At 62.7% G+C, this 19,642-nt stretch overlaps 1 protein-coding gene across 1 annotated transcript in view; it reads right to left on the reverse strand.

Moving 5' to 3' along the window:
* EFNB2 (ephrin B2) overlaps window positions 1–19,642 on the reverse strand; it is a 38,257-nt gene that overhangs the window by 15,876 nt on the left and 2,739 nt on the right. Inside the window, exon 2 of the mRNA XM_055133753.1 lies at window positions 4,236–4,519. Within this exon, the coding sequence (XP_054989728.1) occupies window positions 4,236–4,519 (284 nt within the window). The remainder of the gene's footprint in view (window positions 1–4,235; window positions 4,520–19,642) is intronic.

Genomic DNA, 19,642 nt, shown 5'->3' on the forward strand with positions numbered 1-19,642 from the left:
GACAGCACGGCACAGCAGCACGGGACGCCTCTCCAAGCCGGCCTCGGCGCTGGACTGGGCGTGAAACACCATGGAGGTGCATGAGGCTAGGGAAGGGCTCGGACCCCCACCCCCATCCCCCACCCCTGCCTGGCCTGCCCGGCTTGCAGGACTTGGGTCATGGCAGAATCTCCTCCTGGGGCCGGGCGGAGGGGTCTGCGCCGGTGAGGGCGGGCTGTGAGCGCCCACATGCCCGCACGCCGTGTCCTGGCACTTCCCTGACAAGCGGCGCGGGGGGGGGGGGGGCGGGCGGGAGGGACAGGCCAGAGGTCAGGCACCTGCACGCAGCCTCGGTGCCCTGCACAGGGAGGGCACTGCACGAGCACCGCTGAGCTGCACGCAGGAAACCCTGCCGCGCTCTGGCACCGCCTCTGGCCCAGACTCCAGGAGCCACAGCGGAAGGAGGCCTGAGGGGCCGGGCCAGCGCCAGGGGCGGCAGGAGGGCTGAGCCCACGCCACGGCCTCGGAAATGGGCAACTTGACGCTGCCAGGAACGTAAGGAAACCCCACGAAAGAGCGGGTGGGGGGGGACGGGCACCGAGGAAGGGCCCCGGGGCTTGTTCAGACCACAGGGCCCGACTCCCCCTCGGGGAAGACACAGACTGTGTCGTGCAAATGAAGCCCCAGGCTAATCAGGGAAATGGGCCACTCGGAGAAGTCGGTTCTGAACCTGAAGACAAGCCACCTCTATCGTCCTGCCACGCGTCCAGGCAAAGGATCATCTGAGGGAAGAACTAAGGAGCCGCCCAGCATCCCGGCCGGCACTGCCTGGGGCGGCGTGGACCCTCCCCGGGCTTCCAGCAAGGGCCAACGTGCTCCCACGGCTCCGAGAGGCTGGCGACGGCCTGCACCCGGCCGAGTGGAGTGGGACGGCAGCCGCTTCTGTCCACCGCGACAGGTCACGCCCTGTGTCGGCATGGTCAGCCAGACTCCTCTCGTTTCTCCATCTTTATTTTGGGGTCGCGCCCGGCTGTGCTCAGGGCTGACTCCTGGCTCTGTGCTCGGGGCTCACTCCCAGCTCTGTGCTCGGCGCTCACTCCCGGCTCTGTGCTCAGGGCTCACTCCCGGCTCTATGCTCGGGGCTCACTTCTGGCTCTGTGCTCAAGGCTCACTCCCGGCTCTGTGCTGGGGCTCACTCCTGGCTCTGTGCTCGGGGCTCACTCCTGGCTCTGTGCTTAGGGCTGACTCCCAGCTCTGTGCTCGGGGCTCACTCCTGTCGGGCCCCAGGAACATATGGGGTGCAGGGATCAAGCGTGGGTCAGCAGCATGCAAGGCAAGCGTCCCACCCGCTGTGCTATTGCTCTGGCCCAACAGACTCTCAAACAAACACCTGCGCCCTCAGTCCACTCAGGTTCAAAACCGCCCTCCTGAAGCACGGGACAAGGACCCAGGCCCCTGGGATCCCGGGACGCCATTCCCGCAGGGTCTCGCTCAGCCACCAGCCCGGGGACCCTCGGGGTGGCAGGTACGAGCCGCGGCCACGCTCCTCCCCGGGGTCCACATGACTTCACAGTCCCGGAATGCGCCTGTTGACTCAACACCCAGCTCTGCCGCTGTACCGATGTTTTGGTTTTTCTTTTATAGCTTTTTTGGGGTCACACCCAGCGATGCACATCGGTTACTCCTGGCTCTGCACTCAGGAATTACTCCTGGCGGGGCTCAGGGGACCCTATGGGATGCTGGGAATCGAACCCAGGTCGGCCGCGCCCTTCCCGCTGTGCCATCGCTCCAGCCCCTATAATACGTCTTAGATCAACTCACTCTCCCTCGTCTCTGCCTCACAGCGAAGCCTTGGCCTGAAGTGCTGCAGACACCGGAGAACCAAGTCCTCCCTCTCTCGCCATCGCAGGCCAGTACTCATCTGAGTGTGCCGTGTGCAGCTGGGCACGGGGCGGGGCTGGGGGAGAAGCCGAGATGGAAACGAGGGGCCTGGAAACCCCCAAGGTGGTGCCTCGGGGTGCTTCTTGTTGGCCTGTTGTTGTTCGGGGGCCACAGTGGTGGTGCTCAGGGAGCACCCACCCCTGGTGGGGGACGGGGGATCCCAGGGGCGCTGCGGATCGCACCTGCAGGGCGAGCATCCCGCCCTGGGGCTCGGAAGCGGGCGTGGAAAGGGAGCCGCGACTTCCGGGCCTGTTTCAGGACGAGGCTCCCTCCCGTCCCGGGTCCCTCCCAGAGCCCGCGTCCTTGGCGCCCACCAGCCTCCTGCTGCTCCGACCCCGAGCCCAGGCCCCTGCCCTGAGACTCCTCCCCCAGGCAAGCGTCTTTCCACGCGCAAATTACACCAGGTCTGGAGCCCAGGAGCCTGCGACGGAACCGAGTCACGGATTTTTTTTTAAAACAAAGAAAACTAAACATTTCTAGTTTAACTATAAAAATTAGTGTTGACTGCAAACACCAATCTGTGCAAACAATGTGTGTGAACTCACTACATGCAACGCCAAAGGCTGCTATTTTTTCCCCTAATTTTGTGTGTGCGTGTGTGTGTGTGTGTGTGTGTGTGTGTTGGGTCACACCCAGTGATGCTCAGCGGTTCCTCCTGGCTCTGCACTCAGGAATTACTCCTGGCAGTGCTCGGGGGACCCTTTGGGATGCCGGGGATCGAACCCGGGCCGGCGCATGCAAGGCAGACGCCCTCCCCGCTGTGCTGTCGCTCCAGCCCAGGCTGCTATTTCTTTCCTCGTCTTTTCCACGTGCCGGGGTCCTGCCCGCCCCACCCAGAGGGGGCTCGGGAAGTGACAGCAGAGGAGGGCGAGAGGGCTGGGGCGGATGTCCCCCGCAGGGCCCACTGCATGCTGCCCCCCGAGAGTCCAGGAACACCAGCGTCTCCAGGACCCCTCCCGGGCATCTGAGCCTCGGTGCATCTCCCCGAGAGAGACTCCGGAGGCCCCGCAGCCCCACTTCTCTCACCCCAGAGGCTGCCCGCGCCCAGACCCGGCCTCTGTCCCACAGACCTGGCTGCCCCCCCTGGCCTTTCCCTCCGGTGCTTTGTACTTTCACTGCACCCTGGAACCCGCCGAAGTTTCCCGGGTCCTGCCGCTGGGGAAGCTCCTCTGGGACTCGAGGGGCTGCAAAGCTGCTGCTTCCGGACGGGAAAACCAGACGCCTCCCCTGGACACCCAGGACCATCCTGGCGCTTACTGCTCAGGAGTCACAGACTCCCAGGCCCTGAACAGGGGTGGGTGCGGCGGGAGCAGCCAGGAGGCAGGCCGGGGCGGGGAGGGGCGCCTGCCCTGGTCCATGCTCTCAGACAGGACAGCCCGGCGGGGGACAGGGCAGGGGGCGGGGACAGGACGGGGCGGGGACAGGGGCGGGGACAGGACAGGGGGAGGGGACAGGACAGGGGGCGGGGACAGGACAGCCTGCAGGGACTGGACAGAGCCGCAGAGCCAAGAAGCGAAGAACAAACGCTGCCCGTGTGTGCCGCTCGCTCGGCCACCTGAGGGCCCCGGGCCCCCGGGTCAGCACCAGGCCAGCCTGGGCTCTAGCTCCTGACCCCTGGGAACCAGCACGAACCTGACCCCGGCCTGAGCGAGTGGGCGCCCTGATCCCGAAGCAACGCCCCTATGACCACAGAGACAGGCACGTCTCCGGCCTGAACCTGCTCCCACGGGTGCTGTGGGCGTGCGTGCATGTGGCTCTCTCAGGACCCACACCTCTGGCACCTACGCCCCCCTCCTGGCGGGCGCTCTCGGGGGGGGGGGGAAGGGAACCCCTGCGGCACCCCCTCACTGCCGGGGCCCCCTCACCCCAGCTTCTGCCGTACAGCAAACCCCAGATGCAGGGATGGGCGGATGGGCGGATGGATGGATGGACGGATGGGCGGATGGATGGATGGACGGATGGGCGGATGGGCGGACGCACAGACGATGGGCGAGTGCAAGGATGAACAGAGAAGAAATGGCACAAGAGTTACCTAGCACAGTCTCACCAACGTCCTTAAGGAGGTTTGTCAGTGGAGATGCTGTAGATTCACAGGTCCACTTTTCAACACTACACAACCCTACTTCTCCCTCTCCGGGCAGTGGGAGTGATGTGCACATCCGTCCCGCACCCGTGAGCTCTTCAGAAATCCTCAGCAAAGACTCTCACCCAGCTACTTGCCACAATAGCCATTTTTAACAAAACAGACACCGTCTATACCAACTTAGTTAGCTTAGCTTAACTCCTACGAGATAAGTGAGTAGAGTCATACTTACATATAATGTAATAATCTCTGTTCTTCTGAAATTCTAGACCCCAGAGGTTAGGGCTGAATTCTTGAAACTTGATAGTGAATTTTACGTCTTGGTCTGGCTTGGCACAGTTGAGGAGGGGCGTGTTTTCCTTCTTAACAGTGCATCTGTCTGCTTGGTCCTTATCAACCATATAAACTTTATAATATTCATACTGGCCAACAGTCTTAGAGTCCACTTTGGGGCAAATAATATCCAATTTGTCGCCTATCTGTGGGTATAGTACCAGTCCTTGTCCAGGTAGGAATCTAGAACATGAAAGGAGAAAGAGACAAGGCATTGAGTGGACACAAATCACGGTGAGCGATCACTCAGCACACACAGGGAAGGTCAGTAACCAGCCACACTCGCCCAGCGCAGGAGACCCAGCAGCGGCTCAGGGGGGCTGGGGCGACAGCCTGGAGTCAGAGAAACTGAGTCTCCCAAGAGCCGACAGCAAGGGACCCCCCTCCCCCCGCACCCCTCGCCCCGCCTGCAGCATTTAGGGGTTCCTTTGTGTGGACGCCCAGGAAGGGCTCCTTGGCGGGAATTGCACTCCCCACCTGTTGGCTGTTTGTAAACCCTGGCAGCCTTCCTGGTGGCAGCCAGGCCAGGGACCGCTGCAGAGTCACTAGCAGTCGGCCCGTCCTGTTAGTTTCCATTTGCTGCCGCTGTTAATTAACAGGCAAGTTCCATCAAGAATGTTTCGAATGACTTATCATAATTAGTCACCGATCAGACAATGGGCTTCTTATTGCCCGAACAAAAGCCACGTCTCAGGGACCCATAAAAGATAAGCAGGAATAATTAGCGGTGCCTTGGGCTCGGCCAGGTGAGGGGCGCCCGGAGCGGGCAGGTCACCCGCATTCCCCCCCCCCACTGCTGTGCTGGCTCCAATTAATTCTGAGCGGCTGCTGGTCCAACCCCACCCCCAAAGCCCAGCTCGGAGCATCCCCGAGCCCCCCTCGGTCCCGGTCGCTGCTGACAGATCTTTGTTCACGGGCGTTTCTCTGCGAAACTGAACCAAGAGCTTCCTAAGAAACATTCCCAGCAAGTGCCCTTCACCACCCAGCCCAGCCTGGGGCGCGTTAAATACTGCTGGCAAGAACAAAGCCGGGGGTCTCCCGCCACCCCTCCCTGGAGCGGGAGCCCCCAGCCACCACCACCAATGGGCCATAATTCAGGAGCCGGGAGGGGGGGACCAGATTCCCAGTCCCGCCCCGGGGGAGCAGCTTCTGGTCTATGAGGAGGAGCGAGATTCTCTGAGAGGGACGCGGGCTCTGTCCTGACATTCCTACTAGAGGCAGGAAGAGACGGGCTCGCCTCCCCGGAGGAGCAGGAAGGGCTGTCACCGTCCCCAGAGAGCAGGAGCCCCCGGGCGCCTTCTGGGGGTAGGCGAGAGCTTCTCGGCTGCCCATCAGGAGGCAGGGGCAAGCACCCGGGCGTAAAGGGCCGCCCACTCCGTGCCCAGAACTCTTGACCGATGCCCACCCCCCCCTTCCAAAGAACTTTCTGGGTCATTCCTACAGTTTCTTGGGGGGGTGGAGATGCTTCAAAACTCCAAGTCCAGAGCACTGAGCCGGGGCCTGGCGGGGCCTCGGGCGCTGCTGTCCACCCTGGGCAGCTCCATCTCTGTGCGTCAAACACCACCCGGAAGGGCCGCAGCCTTGTCCCCTGGACGTGGCCACGGACATAGCAGTGGGGAGAGGCCCTGCTCCCCTACAGTGCTCAACTATGCTCACCTAAAGTGCTCTGCTCATCTACAGTGCTCTCTGCTCCCCTACAGTGCTCTCATCTGCTCACCTACAGTGCTCGCCTTTGCTCCCCTACAGAGCATGTCCTCTGCTTGTCCCAGGAGGTGTCCTGGGCGGTGAGAGCCAAAGGCCCACCCCTGCCGGCACCCAGCACCTGCTCCTGTCACGGGCGGGCGCCAAGTCACGCCCCCACCTGCCGTGTGCACTCATCACCCACCTCCGCCCGGCAGCCCTTTCCCGCCCCCGGCCCATCTCCACCCAGGGGCCACTCCGCCTGGCTGGCCCAGAAACCCGGGCGCGGGGTCCCTGCTTGCCGCCAGCCGGGCCTGCCGCGGTGCCCATGGACTCGGTTCTTGGAACTGGCACCCGGGAAGCCCCTCGCCCTCCTGGTCACCCGCCGCCTCTGCGTCAGACAAGAGCGTGTCCTGCGGAGTGGGCGCCTCGTGCTGCCCGGGGGGGACGCCCCTCTGCCCACAGGGCCCGGGGCCAGCTGCCCGGTGGGGTCTCGTCCCCGCACACAAGGCTCCCGGCTTCTGGGGGGGACGGGGTGGCAGGAGAGACTGACCACGAGGGCAGGGCAGGGCAGGGCCGGCCACGCCACGCCCCTCACGGACGGCGGACACCAGTGAACCCCAGGCCCTGCAAGGCGCCAGCCCCCCGAGCAACATCGAGCCAGGGTCAGGCGCTCTGGGGCCGGAGGGACCACAGGGCAGGGAGGGCGTGGTCACACGGGCCTCGGATGCCCTGGGTTCCATCCCCGGGACCCCACAGGCTGTCCTGAGCCCGGAGCCAGGAGGAAACCCCGGGGCACTGCCAGGCGTTTCGCCGAAACAAGAGACGGGCTGAGAAAGGTCGCACAGGGTTCCTTCTAGAAGTGACGGCTTTGGGGCTGGGGCAATAGCATAACAGGTAGGGCGTTTGCCTTGCACGCGGCTGACCGGGGTTCGATTCCCAGCATCCCATATGGTCCCCCGAGCACCGCCAGGAGTAATTCCTGAGTGCAGAGCCAGGAGTAACCCCTGTGCATCGCCTGGTGTAACCCTAAAGCAAATAAATAAATAAATAAATAAATAAATAAATAAATAAATAAATAAATAAATAGAAATGACGGCTTTGGGGGCTGGAGCAACAGCATAGCGGGGACGGCGTTTGCCTTGCACGCGGCCGACCCGGGTTCAATCCCTGGCACCCCATAGGGCCCCCCGAGCACCACCAGGAGTAGTTCCTGAGTGCAGAGCCAGGAGTGACCCCTATGATCGCCAGGCGTGACCCAAAAAGCAAAACAAAAATAATAAAAATAAATACTGCTTCATACCAATTAAAAAGCAACAAGCACCACCCTTCGCGGCTTGCTTCAAGAACTACACAGCACAGGGCCGTGAGGGAGGCGCTCAGCAGGTGGCCGAGGCTCCGGGCTCTGGGCATTTACGAGCTGCCCCGAGTCAGCGCGGGCCCCGGGGCCACAGCTGCAGTGTCCCCTCGCTCCTGGGAGTTGCTGGGGCAGCAGGAGGGAACAGACGGAGGCCGGGGGAAGCCAAAGGTCCGGCCACTACCTAGTGCCCAGAAGGGGTCTGCAGCCAGGACCTCTGGCAGGAGGGGCAGTGCTTGCGGGTTTCCCCAGAGCACTTGAGTATGAGTCCCCCGCCCAGCCCACGGGGCCCTCTCAGGACCACCAATAACAAGGCGCTTCGGCCAGAGAGCTCCCCGGCACTGGACACGTGTGAGGTGGCCAGGGGGTGACCACCCAGCGGCCTTTTACTCCGAAGGGGATTTTCATAGGCAGCCACGACACGTTTGGGGGCAATCAAGAGAAATCAGTCCACGGGGCGCGACGGGGACTCCCTGGACAGTCCAGCCTGACGCCAGGAAGCAGGGGAAGTGGCGATTACAGAGCTGTCGTCCCGAGGGAGAGCCCAGATGGAGTCCGGACGGTTCATGCAAAAAGAAAAATAAAGAGAAAACAGCAGAATCCACGCCCCACTTCCTCAGGAGAGACAAACCCTGTGGAACTCGGGTGACTCCTGGCTCTGTGCTCAGGGATCGCTCCTGCCCGGGGCCAGAGGGCCGCGTGGGGTCCTAGGGATCGAACCTGGGTTTCTCGCGAGGCCTTCCCCGCTGGCCTCTCCCCGGCCCTCGACTGCACTTCCCAGGAAGAACTGAGTGAGCCCCGGAGTTCACGAAGCCCGTCAGGGGCGCGGCTGGGCTGGCCCGAGTTCCCTTCCGAGTGGCCCCTGAGCAGCCGTCTGCTCCGCCCAGGCTCTAACCGACACTCACGGTCAGCTGGCCTGGGGAGCACAGACCAAAGCACAACGACGGGGACGAGCAGGTCGCCCAGGTTCACACCCAAGGCAGGTGGACCAAGGGAAGGCCCAGAGTGACGGGCCCCCCTGGAAACCCCCCTGCAGCCTTCCTGGGGGGGCGGGGCAGGGTCCCTCCCGACACAGGCCTCAGCCAACTTCCTGGGCAGGGGAGGGCGCCCAGCGGGGGGCAGGCCAAGGGGGGGCTGCAGCCTGCCTGGACAGTCCACGGCGGCCGGAGCCCGGCGTGACAGAGCCGGCCCTCAGGAAAGGGCGCAGGCGCGACCTGCCCTTCCTGGAAGGCTTCGCTGGATCCCCGCTCCAACTGAACCCCTGTTCTCCAAAGTTACTCATCAAACCCGGCTCTCGCACCTCGCCGGGGAATACTCTGAATCAACCTAATAAACCAAATTAGACATTAATAACTAGGCGCCCAGATTAGGTCTCGGATCGTCTAAATTAGACACTTCATCATGGTAGGAGGGTTTTTTTTAATAACACAACTATGGGGTGACACGATGTTCTTTGAAGTTTCTGCCCACACCGAGAGCTACGGCCCGGGCGTCCTGACCCGCCCGCTGAAGGGACGTCACTCCGGCCACTCCGGCCACTCCGGCCACCCCGGCAACCCCGGGCGGCCCAGAGGGCCAGGCCCCAGGGCAGGACAGGCCCCGGGGAGCCCCCAGGGCAAGTGTCCGGGAGGCTCCGCCCTTGGCCCCACAGGGCGCCAGCGGGCAGGACGGGCAACCGGCCTCGGACCCCTGCTGTGCCCACCCGGTCGGGGCAGGAGCACCCGCCCGCAAAGGCTGCCTGGAGGCGGCCTCGGCCCAAGGCCAGGTGGTGCCACACTACGGAGAGCAGCTCAGCCGCTGCCGCCTGGCGGGGCCAGGCAGGGAACCACAGGGCAGGGGGGCCGTCCCGGGGTCTCGGCACCCGAAGTGCTGCAACAGGCGGCCGGCCGGGCCCGGGAGCACACGGCAGGGCAGGACACAGTCGAGCAGGCGCCGCCCCGGCTGCAAAGCCTAGCGTGGAGCGTGCCCGAAGCCACAACACACACGGGGGGCGCTGCCCACTCTGCAGGGCACACACACACGCACACACTCTCTCTCACACACTCTCACACACATGCACACACTCTCACACACACAGTCACACTCACGCACACAGGCACACATACAAACACACTCACACACTCTCACTTTCTCACACACACACGCACACACTTATATACACACACACTCTCATACATACACACATACACACACTCTCACACATACACACACATACACATACGTTCTCTCACACACTTTCTCTTACACATACACACACATAAACACATACATGCACTCTCACACACACACTCACACACTCTTACACATATACACACACTCACACACCCTCACACACTCACACACACACTCTCACACCACATACACACATACTCTCACACTCTCACACACACATACTCTCACTCTCACACACTCTCTCACACACGCGCACACGCACACGCACACGCACGCCCAGGGTCCAACACAGGAGCTTTAAGCTGCCGTGTGGGCGCTGACGTCAGCAGACCCCTAGGGCTCTGTGTTTTCTAGAAGCATCCGAGGGCCGGAGAGGTGGCACAGTGGGTAGCGCACTTGTCGTGTGCAGTGAGAGTGGGTTGGCCCCAGCCCTGCACAGGGTCCCGAGTCTTGGCAGGAGAGACCCTGAGCGCGGAGCAGCACAGGCCTGTGCCCTGCCGGGGACGGCCCCAAGCCCCCCGAGTCACCCCCAGACGCACCTTCCCGCTCTGGCCCGGGCTGCGGGCAGGGCCCCACAGCTCCTCTTCCCCAGGTCGACTCCCGGGTCTCGACAGCCAGGTCATGGCGACGAGTGAGCAGAGCGGGTGCAGGCAGGCTTGGCGTCACCACGGGTGGGCGAGCGTGTCACACCCGGCCACAGGCGGCACCCGAGACCCCACCACATGACGGGGTGACGGGTAAGCCTGGCGCCTCCACGGGGTGGGCGTGCGAGGAGGCAGCGGGTCAGGGAGGAGCAGCCCCCGGCAGGACCCACACCCCCGCCTGCTTCCTGGGAAACCGAGGCGGGCGGCCGGGACAGGCCCACACCCTGGGCCCTGAACCCCTCCCGCACTCGGACCCGCCTGGCCCACAGTCAGACCCCAGCCCCAGGCCTGGCAGAGAGCAGGGGGGGGGCGTGTCCTAGACAGGCCGGCGGCCCCATCCGGCGCCATCTCCAGGTCAGAGAGAGGCCGTCGCAGCCTCCAGAGGTGGCTCCTACAGGCCCCCAAGAAAGCGGGTGCGAGCCGGGCCCGGGGCGGCGGCGGGGAGACTCCTCGGGAAACACTGGGGGGAAAGCACCTTTCCGCTGGATGGTGCTTTACTGCCCCCTTTTGCACTCCGGCGTCCGAACACGGTTCCGCAGGAGCCGATCCTGACACGGAGAGAGGGAGAGGGGGACCCCGGGGAGGCAGGTGCACGCAGAGCGAGGTCACCAGGCCCTCCAGCGGGGAGGGACACGGGTCACCCGAGAGCGCCCCCCCCCCACCCCCGCTCCTTGCAGATGCCAAGAGGCAGGCAGGAGTTGGTGCTGCCACGGGCGTGCCTGCCTCCATGGAAGGTGTAGGTGTGCGGGAGGGCAGGCTGTTTTCACAGGTGTCCCCCCCACACCCCTCCTCTCTCACTCTTTTACAACAAATACCATCTGCAACACGAACCTGATTCATTCCAGGGGAAGAAAGGGAGAGAAAAACAGGCTCCACAATCGGGGACGGGAGAGTGCTAGAAAGCTGAGAGCCAAGACTGGGGCGGGCTGGGTGCAGGGGGGCGGGGGGCCGCATTGGCGGCTTCACACCAGCTACAGCGCAGCATCTTTTCAAGGGAAGGAAAGATGAGAAGCGGCAGAAACTGCAGCCCCGGCACACACACACACACACACTCAAACCTGTCCGGCAACTCCTCTGGGCCGAGACCCCGCAGGGCTGCGGCCGGGCGGGCGGGCAAAGGTGCATTTATCAAGCCAGACTCTGCCCTGGCGCTCGGGGCCGGCCCTGGGCCCTCTGCCTGCCTCTGACAGCCCGTGTGGACTTGGATTTGATTCTAATCCATTTCCCTCTGTCACTTGACAATTACCGTGCAAGTCAAAATAATATTAAATTTCACAGCCTGCGAGGCTGCACAATGGAATGAAAGCGGACTCCTTTTGATGTGGATCTTGTTTTTTTTATTTGTGATATAATTGCTCCGAACACGGGAGGGGCGGGGCGGGGTGGGGGGGGGGGGGCGGGGGCGGCAGGGGAAGCTGGCTTTCAGAAGCTCGGGGGTGAGAGTCCCCGCAGTGACGTGTCCTTTGGGGAAGCTCCGTGTTCCCATTTCTCCTCCCCACTGTGGGACTCAGGGCGGTTCCTCCCCGGGAAGCTAAGAAAGAGACTTTGACCTCACCGGGCAGCTCAGGGGGGCCGAGCCCGGGAAACACACCCGGGGCTGGGACAGGGCGGGGTCTGCTCTCCCGGAGGGGCCGAGAGAGAGTATCTGGGCCGGGAAACCCGCCTCAAACACCCACCAAGGAGATGCCAGGTGGCAGGGACGGACGGACCCCCCCCCCTCCCCACCCCCGGCGGCCAGGGACCAAGTCTGGGCCCTGCAGGGGCTCTGGGCCCGGGGGGCGAGGCCAGGGACCCCGAGGGCCCAGTCCCTTGGGTCCCACGCCAGCATCTCCCCGCAGCGGCCCGGGTGATGAGTTTGCTGCTGGGGCCTTTCAGCAGGAGCCTCTGAAGGCAGGAGGCCTCCAGGCTCCCGGCAGCCCCCAGAGACACAGCTGCCAGGTGACGGACGGGCCGGCCCACCTGCTCCTGGCTAAGATGAGGCGCCTGCCACATTCCCCGGGGCGGGAGGGGGCCGAGCCTTCCTGGCTGCTGTTACCCCACTCGCCTCCCGGCTCTGCAGCCGACACACTCCAGGCCTCCATCTGTCGGTCCTGCCACAACCCCGCACCCGGGCAGGCCTGCAGTGAGCAGCAGGCCAGGGGCTGGAGCAACAGCACAGCGGGGAGTTTGCCTTGCACGCGGCCAACCCGGGTTCGATTCCCAGCATCCCATTTGGTCCCCGAGCACTGCCAGGAGTGATTCCTGAGTGCTGAGCCAGGAGAGACCCCTGAGCATCGCCCGATGTGACCCAAAAAGCCAAAAAGCCAAAAAAAAAAATAAAAGCAGCAGGCCAGAGGCCCACGGTCCTGCAGGCGCCTCCCGGGACTGCCCGAGTCCAGCTGCGCGCAGGGGGCCGGGCCAGGGGGGCGTCTGGCAGAGGCCCCCGCGGGGCGGCAGGGCAGGAGACCCCCGCAGTGGGGGGCACCCGGCAGGAGCTCCTGCCCCGCCCAGCTGAGGCGGCCACCAGGAAAGGCCGGACCCCCAGGCCCTGCACGCAGGGGCGCGGCCGGCGGTCAGCCCCGGGCCCCCCACCCGGCCCCCCGGGCCCCTGGACACAGGCCTCCCGGAGCCGGCCGTCAGGAGCCAGACGGGCTCTCCGGAGTGGAGCCGCGGGCAGGGCGCCAGGCTCCCGCCTTGCTGCCGACACAGGCCTGGGCTTGATTCGAGTCTTCTCCGCTCTGACAGGCGGGCAGCTGGCAGCGGTCCCCAAATCCAAAATAAAATGGCATTTAATTGTGACCAGGCTCGAGAAAAAGATGTCATCCTATCTCCGCAGGCTGACGGCGTGAGCCCGGGGCCAGGCCCTCGCGCCCGGCCCGGGGACACCCAGACTGATGTGGACAGAGGAAGGCACGAGCGTCCAGCCACGGCCGTGTCGGGGCCACAGGCCCCCGGGCCTCCCTGCCGGCTTCCACTGGGCAGAACCAAGCGTGGCCAACCGGCCACAGGACCTTTGCAGTCTAAGGGCACAGGAAGGGGCTGCACCAAGCCAGCCCCGGGGGGCACCCAGACCGCCCCCTCCGCCTGGCACGTGCTCTGAGCAAACACGCACTTCACTGCTCCACGCCACGGCGGACTCGGGCCCTGGACGGGCCAGGCCGATGGTACTCGGACACGAAGGCGAGTGAGTCAGGGCCTCAGTTTCCCCCCTCGCCCCTGGAGAGGGGCCAAGTGGCTTCCCCCGAGGCTGAGCACCAAGGTCTGCTCAGCCAGAATCCGCGAGCGAGAGGAAGGTGCTGCCTCACGCCCGGGTGACCGTGAACCACACGTGTGGCCTGTCGGGTCCATGCAGAAACCCACCTTGTCCCCTGTGGGCTGGGCACAGGGGCCCACCTCCCCGCTACTGTCAGGACACACGAGGGGCCGTGTGAAGGGGGTGGGTGTCCCGCCTGACTCATGTCCCAGCCCGGGGGCCCCAGGCCAGGCCAGGCCCCGCAGGGGAGGCTGGGGAGAGGCGTGTCGGGACGGCCTGCCGTCTGGGGAGAAAAGGGGCAGCTGCGTCTCAGAGGCCCCGGGAGGCACAGGGGGCCACGCTAGCATCCTTGGCCACATCCCGTTTACCCCGTGCAGGGGGCCAAGAGTGGACAGGGCCACCCCTGGCCATGTCGCAGGCTGAGCTTCAACAAACAGTCACTGACGTTTACAGGTTGGTGGACCCGGGCAGAGGACGAACCACCTCTAAGTCCCAACCACATCTGGCCCCAGTCGCGGTTTCATGACTCTTTGATTCAGCCCTCACTCATGAATGCCCCCATTTTACAGAAGGGACAATCGGGGAGGCTTGGGAGGACGCGGCCCTCATGTTTACACCAGTCCAGGGGGTGCTCAGCCAGCCAGGTTCCAAAGCGGCTAGTGGAGCCAAAAAAGAGAAACACACAGGCCTGTGGCCTCACGGCTGCTGGGTCCCTGGGTCCGGCTGCCCGCCCCCCTCGCCAAGTCCTGAGAGCCCAGCCAAGGGCCAAGGCCACGCAGCTGAAGGGGGGAGAGGGCGTCTCCCCTGGGCCGGCGGTCACAGCTCGCCCACCGCCGCCCTGCGGTGCCCACCCACCCTGAAGTGCTCCCCGGGCCCCACCTGCCAGCCAGGCCCCGGGCCTCCCACTAATAAAAGCCTGTGGAGCAAATCGATGACTCAGCACGCGTGACTGACAGAAGGGCCACCTGCGCGAGGCAGGGTGGGGCGGGGAGCAGCGGGCGGGCGGGCGGGGGTCGGGGCAGAGGGTCTCCACGCCCACCACCGAGGGGAGAGAAGCCCCGTGCAGGGGCCTCCCCGCTCTGCCCCGTGGAAGAGTCACCTGCCCCAGTGCCCCCGTGACCCCTAGCAGGGCTCTGGCCTGCGGGGGCGGGGGCGGGAGGGAGAGTCCTGGCTCTGCTCTGGGCACCCAGGGGCTCGTGCCTCCTGTGCCCACCCACGGGGCCACAGCGACAGGAGAGAAGTCGGCGCCCACCAGGGGGAGGGGACGCCCGAGCCGGGCAGCCCGCTGGACGCAAAGTCCACCCTCACGGAGAAGGGCCGGAGGCTCTCGCCACTCCCCGCCCAGCTCAGTCAGGCTCCTGGGGCGGGGGGGCTGAAGGGGGGAGGCTCCCACTTTCTGCCTCTTTCTGCCAAAAGCTGCACTTCGGGGGGGCCTGGGGGAGGCCACTGGCCGTGCTCAGGGCACCGACGCCAGGCCAGCCGTGCAAAGGCCAGCGCCTTCCTGGGTGAGGGCGGCCACAGCTGACCCGCCCCACCTCGGGTGACTCTTCTCATGCAGGCCCCAGGGACCCCGGGCTCTAGGTGGGGGAAGGGGCCCAGGCCTGAGGGCGGGAATGCCCAGCCCCTCTGGGGCAAGGAGGCAGGGGTGCGGCCTGCCGTGCCCTGAGCAGCCCCAAGGTTATGACCTGGCAGCAGAAGCAGCTACAGGCCTGCCCTTCGGGGTGGGGCGAAGGACAGGCCCGTCTCGAGGCTCTGGCTGCAGAGAGCACAGACCCCAGAGGCCCTGGACAGGCCCCGGGACCCGCAGCCCGTGCAGAGCACTCGCAGTGCTCCCCTGCCCGTGCTCGCTCCAGACTCTGTTTGTGGCAGACGCGACTTGTTTTCCCTCCCTGAGCTCTCCGACTACGCGTCTTTATTGGAAAGCAGCACGCCGGCACTTCGAAGCCTCCAAATGCTCGGGACGCAAATCGCAGATTTGAGTCTCTACAGGAAAAGCCAAAGCGTCTCTCCGAGGAGCCTGTGCGAGGGCCACAGAAACAGGGCCCGGGGCTCTCGGCGTCCCCCGAAAACAGGGCCCCACGGGCCACTGCCCCTCTCCCGGCCAAGCCCGGCTGGACACTGCCGAGGCAGGGGCACTCAGGGCACTGGGGGAGCGGGCTTTCAGCCTCTCCGTTTAATCGCTTTAACCCAGTCCCTCGGAGAAAGCCGGGGCCAGGGCAATTCAGCTCCTTCTTTTGTCACTTGCCTGCCATAAATATGCGCCCGTCTGCATCTGAAAGGCCGCAGGAGGGGGTGTCCCTTCCCTTTCAGGGCTGCGGGGAGTGGGAAGGAGCAAGGGGCGAGGAGCACCCTGAATTAAGGTGGGGAGCCAGGAACAGGCGCTGGGTGTCCTGGGTCTTGATGTGATAACTTTTAAACACTCTTTATTTTTTTTTGCTTTTTGGGTCACACCCGGCGATGCTCAGGGGTTACTCCTGGCTCTGCACTCAGGAATTACCCCTGGTGGTGCTCAAGGGAACATATGGGATGCTGGGAATCGAACCCAGATCAGCCGTGTGCAAGGCAAACGCCCTACCCGCTGTGCTATTGCTCCAGCCCCAACTTTTAAACACTCTTGACCAGGAGATCACTGACAAGGAGATCGGGCCACCACGCCCAGAAAGAACTTCCGGGGCCAGGGACACACAGGGGCGCCGGCTTGTGGGGGCACCCAAACATCCACAAAATGGGTCTGAAATGAGATGGTGGCATCCTAAGGAGGTGCCTGGGGGCTCTCGGAGAGAGTGGGTCCGGAGAGCCCTAGGATGCTGCTTAGGTCCAGCCGCCCCGGCTGTCTCTGGGTGGCCCAAGTCTTAGGAGTCCCAACTGTCCCAGAGAAGGAGCCGTTCTCGAAAGGCCAGGTAGGGGGCAGCAGTGACAGAGCAAGCCGGCTCCGCAGCGGGGTCTCAGGTAAACCCCCCCTCCCCTCTGGGCCTGGAAGCTCAGGGCTCACTGGGGGACGAAGGTGGGTAGGGAGGGAGGCTCCTAAGTCAGCTGGGCCCAGCAGCGTGGTGGCGCTGAGTGGCCAGGCCTCTTTCCCGGCCCCCAGAGGGCCACCCGGGGTCCCAACGGGTTGGAATCCAGACAAAAATCTCTCCCCGCTTGATTGATTTGATCATGTCCTCTATTTTCCAGGGTGGGAAAGACGGAAGCCGGACACACAGCCCAGGGCCAGAGCCGGACAAGAACACACACACACACACACACACACACACACACACACACACACACACACACAGAGCCCAGGGCCAGAGGGGCAATGCCCAGGTCCCACGCGGTGTGAGCCAGCTCGGGGGTCCGCCCCGGCCCGAAATCAAAGGGTCTGTTTTCTTTTCAGACCCCTCCTGGCCTACCTAGGCCCTCCCAGCAGGCCGCGGCCCAGAGCCCCCCGCCCCCCAGATGAAGGCCCAGCCCGCCCAGAGCAGCTAATCCGACAGAAAGGGCCGCTCAGGGCCAGGAGTTAAAAGGGGCGCTCTCGCAGGCGCCCCCCACTGCCGGGGCGATCTGAAGCCCGCCTGGCCCCCCGGCCCAACCTAGAGAAAAGGCCCTGAATGGAATCTACCTTGGCCATATTAGCCGCCACCAGTGAGCAAGAACTGAGCAGCTTTTCTTCGCGGCCCCCTCGCCCTCCGTCACAAGTGGCGCATTCATACTTCCTAATCCCAGTTTCCAGGACTCTGCGAGTCTTACATAATAGCCCACAGCCCGGAGCAAGGGCCTTCCTTTCTGCCTGCCCTTCACAGGCGCGTCATTTCCAACATCAAGCTAATCTATATGTTGCCATGGTTCCACTCTTTATCTGCCTTTACATCTTATGAACTGCATGGATTTACCACATTATTTTTATCTGAAAGACAGAAAATGGTGGTTTTATTGCCATACAATCAGATTACTGCTGCTACTTTCTCTCCGCCCTTTTACCATACTTCAATCAAAAGGGATCAGTTTCTTTATACTCTGCCCTTGATTTACATTACATCTGTAAGGACCTCGTCTGGGTTGTAATCCCCTTATTAACTATGCCCAGGGTTGATTTGCCTAAAAATAAAAGCAAATTGTGTCAAACCCTTTCACTTTGTTTTTGATTCGGAACTACAAAATGGATTACTAAAGAAATCTTCAGAGTTCACACGGCTGGTATCGTACTGAATTTAAAATGAGAATTAAACAAGTTAAACAGGGGAACCGTGTCAGTGGTTTACATTTTCCATCATGGGAGAAGGCTGAGTTGCTCCTGCCTTTGTCTTCTCTGGCTCTGGAGAGACAATGAAGCCGCAGGAGTTTGTCCAAGCTGCTCGGAACACAGTCCGGTTGCCACCCTTCCTTCTTCGCTTTCCTTATATTCCTCTCCCAGCCCATTCTAATTCTTCCCTCAAAAAAAAAGGCTGGGGGGGGTGGTGGGGAGTAGAGGGCTCTTCCCTGAAAGAGCTAATTCCTGGCTAGCAGCTTAGCGTTCTATGGCTCCTGCATATTTTAATCAAAATATTTTAAACAGTTGAACACTCCTATTTAAGGCCGGCTCCACTACACAAAGGGTGAGCTCATAAGCAAATCTATGTAGATGTATGATAAGTGACCTGAAAAACAGGCTCTTTATGTCAGCTGTGAAGGCCGGCAGGGATTAGGCATGGAGCAGCACTCATTTCATCACTATTTTTCTTAGGGCAGCACTTAACTTCGCCCAGTCTAATTTGCAGTGGGTTCCTTGGAAGATAAAGTTTTCATTTAAAAAAAAAAAAAGAAGAAGAAAAGAAAGAAAAAAGAAAGTTGCCGAGATATCCTTCCACAGCCTGGGCTGGGCGAGGGTCCAGTGATGCCTCCGGGGGTCTCTTCCCTGCTACTCCCATTCCAGTGCCCCCTGCTGGGATCTCAGACGGGTTCCCAGTAGGCTGAGGCCCGGCGAGCCTTCACGCAGGAAAGCGGTGACCCCACAGCTCCAAGGCAGCAAGCGGCCCTCTGAGGGCCGGAGACCATGGCAGGCCCCCCGGCAGCCCCCTGCTTTGGAGGAGACGTGCCCTCAAGGCTCCCCCAACAGTGCCCAGGCCGGGCTCCTGGGCCCCTCTCCCCCGCAGACCCAGTGCCTCACCAGTCCTCCAGACTCCGGACCCCTGTTCCCGTGTCCGGGGGCGCTGGGAGGGCCTGTGTCCAGACTGACTCCGGAGCAACTGTCCTCTGGACTGGAGGCAGGCAGGAGCCAAGGGTCTGCTCTGGGGGTCCGGGAACAGGGCAGCCTCTCACCCACCGCCCACCGGCCCCCGGGAGAAACCAGCGGGCCGGCGAGGGAACGGCCGCCCTCCCAGTCTCACCCACCCGGGGCCTTTGTGCTTCCCTCTCTCTATATTAAAACCGACAAGATTAACCCAAACACAAACTGCGGAGCATAGTTCAAGGGCCTATTCAATCAGGGCTGAATGTGCATTTGTTTACCTACAAAAATAAGAATTTCAGACACAATGGGAGGCAGGCTGGCTTATATATGGCACTGAATGGACTGTTTAAACAGCGCTATCCATTGTCGTTTATTTTATCAATCCCTGACAGCTCTATATTTATTCAGGGCCCGACCGGGGTGCAGCCAGGCATTGTGGGTTATCTGGATATCTTCCAGCCATTCTTTTGTATCAAGTCCATCAATATCAGGAATTCGGTATGATGTCGGGGAAAAAAAATGACATGGGAAAACGCTTTGCTCGCGAGCTGGCATCTGGGGCCTAGGGGAGCCGCAGCCCCAGAGAGGAGAAATCAAGGCGCCACCAAAGTTCCCAGCAAAGTCAGTGCGACCCGTTCTAGAACAGCGTACCGGCCGAGACAGGCACATTCCACAGCGAAATGAAAGGTTTGGTTCTGTCTCTCAAAGAGCCAACCATTTTACTCGGGCGAAAGCATGATGCTTGGGGGAAAATGGTTCTACTGAAACGCTAATTAAAAATGGAAGCGAGGCTTTGCTTTTCTCTCTTGAGTTTGAAGGGGTGGGGGGAGCTCGGCGGCTAAATGCCACCAGTCACCCCAACTTTCCCCAAGCCACTGGGCACGGAGCGACCAGGGCGCCCTCCCGGCTGGGAACTTCTCTGCATACCTGGGAAACTCCTATGGACGGAGCAGGCGGCTGCGCCTGCCGGTGGAGTTGCGGAGACTGTGAATTTACAAAGGGTTTTCCTGGACCCCTCAGTTCCAACAGCTGC

Source organism: Sorex araneus, chromosome 1 (assembly GCF_027595985.1).
Source record: "Sorex araneus isolate mSorAra2 chromosome 1, mSorAra2.pri, whole genome shotgun sequence".
NCBI lineage: Eukaryota > Metazoa > Chordata > Mammalia > Eulipotyphla > Soricidae > Sorex > Sorex araneus.